The sequence below is a fragment of the Leptodactylus fuscus genome, chromosome 2, assembly GCF_031893055.1.
Source record: "Leptodactylus fuscus isolate aLepFus1 chromosome 2, aLepFus1.hap2, whole genome shotgun sequence".
NCBI classification, from domain to species: Eukaryota; Metazoa; Chordata; class Amphibia; order Anura; family Leptodactylidae; genus Leptodactylus; species Leptodactylus fuscus.
Genome location: NC_134266.1, coordinates 45,919,189 through 45,925,188, shown reverse-complemented (window position 1 = coordinate 45,925,188; position 6,000 = coordinate 45,919,189). Strand labels below are relative to the sequence as shown.

Here is a 6,000-nt window from a genome sequence, read left to right as displayed (position 1 = left end):
GGTTATCTGTGTCTTAATTGTGGAAACGTCCCTAAAGAGGTCAGTTTAGTCCCATTCCCTGTGCAATAAGGTGAAGATAAGCTATGCCGGACTGTTCTCCAGAACTGCATTGTTGGCAAACAAGGGGATGGGGAAAGCGTCATATGAGCAATGGAAAGGGAAATAAACACAAGCACATCCAGAATCAGACTGGGGTGTTTAAAAGGTCACTGTATGGGGGGACCAGTAATGGGATACACTGTATGGGGGGAACCAGTGAAAAGACCACTGTATGGGTGGACAGTGAATGGACCATTGTATGGTTGACGAGTAAAAGGGCCATTGTATAGGACCCCTTCAGTGGCACCCATGCAGCAGTATTAACCCATTACTTACCTGTCTGCTACACAATTCCACTGAGTCTCTTTGCTCTGGGCAGACTGTTGTGACGTCAGGTGTGTCCGGAGCATAAAAGAGTGGAAGGGATTGGAAAACAGACAGGTAAGTACCAACACTCCATTGCTGGCCCCAATCTCAGCTCTCCCTAGGGATCCACATGGCAGTCTACCAGGGGCTGCAACAACTATTCCCTGCTCCATCAGATATCCACAATCATAAATATTCTTCCTAGGTCCCTTCCCAGTTTTATTTTGAATACTTTTGTTTTCTATCCTCAACACAGATGTCCTTTAGGTAATACGTCCGGAATAATCATTCCTCCCCCCCAAGTCCCCTCCTTATATGCTTACACTTTTTGATAATTTCAGGAGAAGGCTTGTAAGCCCTGCAGAGACGTCTCCAGGATATTTTTTTATTACAGTTTTAAAATAAAAGAACTATAATGAACAGTAAAATGGGGAGATGACAAACCCTAAAAAAGTGAGGGATATCCAAATAATTCAGAAACTGGCAATAACTACAGAAAAGAGCAAAACAGCCATAAACAATATATCCCTTCCCTCCCCATGTCACTACCTGCAATTACACCAACGGAATGGGGCGTGAGCCACGAAATAATTCCAGGTCGTACCACACCGGATAATAAAAATAGTCATGGAGCGATTTCTGAACAGCCAAGGGTCTGGGCTTTGTTAACAATTATTTATGTAAAAGAGAGTTTAACCAATTCATGCAAAATAGATGCTCTAGTTTCAACATAACCAATGTAAAAGGTTCCGGGGTAGGGTTTGCCCAGTGCTGCGGGATACTTTTCCTAGTCACACTTACCCTATAGCAAGAATAGATGTATAAATATAATGCGGAGTATATGATCCAGGCTCCCATTGAAATCAATGGGAGCTTATATGGCGCTCAAAGTCTCACACGCCGTATCCGTGCCACATCACGCAGCACGTTACTCCGTGTGAACTCCCCCTTAGGGTTTCATGGCTGTCATTAACATACGAATACACCAGGGGCGGATCCAGGGCCGGGAACAGCATGACACTGGGGCAGATGAAGGGGGGAGAATGGAATGACACTGGGGCAGATGAAGGGGGGAGAACGGCATGACACTGGGGCAGATGAAGGGGGAGAGAACGGCATGACACTGGGGCAAATGAAGGGGGGGGACGGCATGACACTGGGGCAAATGAAGGGGGAGAGAACAGCATGACACTGGGGCAGATGAAGGGGGGAGAACGGCATGACACTGGGGCAGATGGAGGGGGAGAACAGCATGACACTGGGGCAGATGAAGGGGGGAGAACAGCATGACACTGGGGCAGATGAAGGGGGGAGAACAACATGACACTGGGGCAGATGAAGGGGGGAGAATGGCATGACACTGGGGCAGATGAAGGGGGAGAGAACAGCATGACACTGGGGCAGATGAAGGGGGAGAACGACATATGACAATGGGACAGATGGAGGGGGGAGAACAGCATGACACTGGGGCAGATGAAGGGGGGAGAACAGCATGACACTGGGGCAGATGAAGGGGGGAGAATGGCATGACACTGGGGCAGATGGAGGGGGGAGAACAGCATGACACTGGGGCAGATGAAGGGGGGAGAACAGCATGACACTGGGGCAGATGGAGGGGGGAGAACAGCATGACACTGGGGCAGATGAAGGGGGAGAGAACGGCATGACACTGGGGCAAATGAAGGAGGGGAGAACGGCATGACACTGAGGCGAATGAAGGGGGGAGAATGGCATGACACTGGAGCAGATGGAGGGGGGAGAACAGCATGACACTGGGGCAGATGAAGGGGGGAGAACGGCATGACACTGAGGCGAATGAAGGGGGGAGAATGGCATGACACTGGAGCAGATGGAGGGGGGAGAACAGCATGACACTGGGGCAGATGAAGGGGGGAGAACGGCATGACACTGGGGCAAATGAAGGGGGAGAACAGCATGACACTGGGGCAGATGAAGGGAGGAGAACAGCATGACACTGGGGCAGATGAAGGGGAAGAGAACGGCATGACACTGGGGCAAATGAAGGGGGGGGGAACGGCATGACACTGGGGCAAATGAAGGGGGAGAGAACAGCATGACACTGGGGCAGATGAAGGGGGGAGAACGGCATGACACTGGGGCAGATGGAGGGGGGAGAACAGCATGACACTGGGGCAGATGAAGGGGGGAGAACAGCATGACACTGGGGCAGATGAAGGGGGGAGAACAGCATGACACTGGGGCAGATGAAGGGGGGAGAATGGCATGACACTGGGGCAGATGAAGGGGGAGAGAACAGCATGACACTGGGGCAGATGAAGGGGGGAGAACGGCATATGACACTGGGACAGATGGAGGGGGGAGAACAGCATGACACTGGGGCAGATGAAGGGGGGAGAACAGCATGACTCTGGGGCAGATGTAGGGGGGAGAATGGCATGACACTGGGGCAGATGGAGGGGGGAGAACAGCATGACACTGGGGCAGATGAAGGGGGGAGAACAGCATGACACTGGGGCAGATGGAGGGGGGAGAACAGCATGACACTGGGGCAGATGAAGGGGAGAGAACGGCATGACACTGGGGCAAATGAAGGAGGGGAGAACGGCATGACACTGAGGCGAATGAAGGGGGGAGAATGGCATGACACTGGGGCAAATGAAGGGGGGGAGAACAGCATGACACTGAAGCAGATGAAGGGGGGAGAATGGCATGATACTGGGGCAGATGAAGGGGGGATGGCATGACACTGGGGCAGATGAAGGGGGGAGAACGGCATGACATTGGGGCAGATGAAGGGGGAGAACGGCATGACACTGGGGCAGATGAAGGGGGAGAACGGCATGACACTGGGGCAGAGACGGGGTAACATGAAACTGTGGGCAGATAAAGGGGGAGAATGGCATGAAACTGGGGACATAGATAGAGGGGGGACATGAAACTAGGGGTAGATGAAGGGTGTATATGAAAATGGGGGAGAGATGGAGGGGGGACATATAATTTACGGGTGACTGTAGGAGGATTATACTGTGTGGAATCACATGAAAATTGAATGAGAATGGGCGGAGTCAACATAAAAGTGGGTGGGGCCTAATTTGCTTGCGCGCGCCGCACGTTTTATTCCGTCTTTCTAATCTTCAACAGTTGGGAAGTACAGGTTAGAAGTGCGAGACCCCCTAGTAAGTAGGGCCCCACCAAAGTCAATTGCCCAGGGCCCCGCAAACCCTGGATCCGCCACTGGAATACACAGTCTGACGTCCTCATCCCTAATAAAGGAAGGTCTCCAGCATATTGAGAGTCGGACATGGCACAAAGATGGTTCCCAGAAGTGCATCTTCCAGTCTCGGCAGGAGGTGGTCCGCATGCAGACATCTTTCAGCTAACTGAACACATCTGATTGAGTTATTTCACCCCTTTGTTCCTGGTGTGGCAGACACAAAAATGACAAAATACACAAAAAGATAAAACTCGTGAAATCCACCACTAAATTTTAAGATAATTAGCCCAAAGTGAATTCAGCTTAAATCATAGAAAATACACCATCACAGTTGATAAATTTGGATAAAGATGCAAGTCCTTCCAGTCCTATATATAAACCTACATGAAGGCAAAAAATGCCATTAGGGCAATCATTCCCAATGGCCCTATCAGAGGACGATATTCTTTCTCAATCCCAAATTGACCAATTGGCCTAAGTCCTTGGGTCACCATACTATCCCAAAAATTCTTGTTCCTATATTAAAACTGAACAACCCCAAATTTGATAACCTGTCTTAATACTTTAATCCACCGACCCCCTTAATTCCCATCTGCACCCGTTCCACTTTGGCTACGTCCTTCCTATATAAAGGTGCCCACAATTGTGCCCAGTATTCTACCTGGGCCTGACCAGTGATTTGTATAGAGGCTAAACTATACCACTGGGTCTACTCGGAATGCACAATTTTAATGGGAACGGATGGACGTAACCTCATAGAAATAACCATTATTACTATTAAATACATATAGTATTAAAATACATAGTAACATACATAGTAAATACATGGTAACACATATTTACATTCATCTCTCGATGTAATGAAGCAAGAAACTAAACAGAAGACATTTGAATAAAAAAAATATATAACTCTTTTTGGTAGTTATAAAACCTTTTTATCCCCAGAAAAAGCTGGATTATTGGATAACATTTACGTCTTGAGCTTAGGCCTGGGGCCCGTAGAGGGAAGTCCTGTGACCCTAGTACTTTATACTGTATCTTGCATACTTTTGGTCTAGGATATAGCTGCCAGATCGGTGCTATATAAGGGCAGGCTACACACTCACAGCTGAAATATGCTTGGTTTTTTTTTTAGGTGGAGACTGCAATCTTTAAGTTTTATAAGCAGTCATGTGGATTGTCATTGATAATGTCTTTTTGATTATTTTGGATAGACGTGAGACTCGGATTCATGGTGCAGCACAATACACAAAAGACTTTCTTACAATGTATCACTCTCCTCTGGAGTGCGCTGCCAACGTCTCTAAGAATCTTACTCTGTACTAACTTAGTTAACACCTATCAAGTGTAACTACTGCAAGGTAAACACAAAGCAGACTCTCGGAGATAGTATTTGATTTCATTAGGCGATTTCCTTCCGAAATATAAAATTGTGTTCTGCCTCCCATCATCCAGCGATAAGAAATACAGGGATCAGCATCAGAGTAATAAAGCATCGTATCCTAACAAGACAAGCACTTCCTGAATTGTTCTAGGAAACCTTTGGCATGGTACAAAGGCTAGAGACGGAGACTGATTTCCATACTGAACAAAAGGAACTTGAAGCAGTAGAGGGAATCTCCACTCAAGAAGAAGGATGTCAGGTCTCCTCTGGCTCCTTGGCATATTGGCCCTTATTGGCCCCTCTACTCAAGATGTGACCAGTGATGCCCAAGCATTTTTACAGGAATATCAAAGAGAAGCAGAACCATTGTATCATCAATATGCTGTGGCACAATGGGAATATAACACCAATATCAGCGATGAGAATGTCCAGAACATGGTATGTATAGTCTGTATAGCTGGTTGTGATGTGTATGGGGCGATTGTACTTTATCTGTATGCTGTCTGATAATTGTATCTAGACTAATATTTTTATATATTAGATAAGTATAATATAGTGCCTGATTCATACAAGAAGATTATTCTTATCATGGTATCAGACTTTCTAACCACTTTAGATTTTCTGGCAGAATTTGTGTCATTAATACATTCTGTAATATACTTTATTACCAATTTTTGTCGCCTTTCCGAATTTCCTATGCTTCTCTATTGAGAGCTGTACCCTGCTTCTCACTGTGTATGGTGTAGGGGCTTGTGTGTTTGTAAAGCAGGGCAAATAAGGGTGGGGGGGGTTCACTTCTTACAGGTATGAAATGTAGAAATGTTCTTCTGGTGTCATATAAAACACAAGATTCTCAGCTTTCATATGACACTGAGATTGAAGTTCTACCTGTATTACTTGCAGCTGCTCCCAATCGAACTGATGATATGTCTGGAAATACAGATAGAACAGCAAACTTATGAGAATCTTCACTTTCATATAAGCATAGAACCATGTTTCATAATGCCCAATATAT

The 6,000-nt window shown here is 46.8% G+C and overlaps 1 protein-coding gene across 1 annotated transcript in view; it reads left to right on the top strand.

Moving 5' to 3' along the window:
• Positions 1–5,170: 5,170 nt before the first annotated feature.
• The window catches only part of ACE2 (angiotensin converting enzyme 2), a 35,162-nt gene continuing 34,332 nt past the window's right edge, over positions 5,171–6,000 (top strand). The window contains exon 1 of the mRNA XM_075263665.1: positions 5,171–5,423. Coding sequence (XP_075119766.1) covers positions 5,238–5,423 — 186 coding nt within the window. The 5' untranslated portion in view covers positions 5,171–5,237. The remainder of the gene's footprint in view (positions 5,424–6,000) is intronic.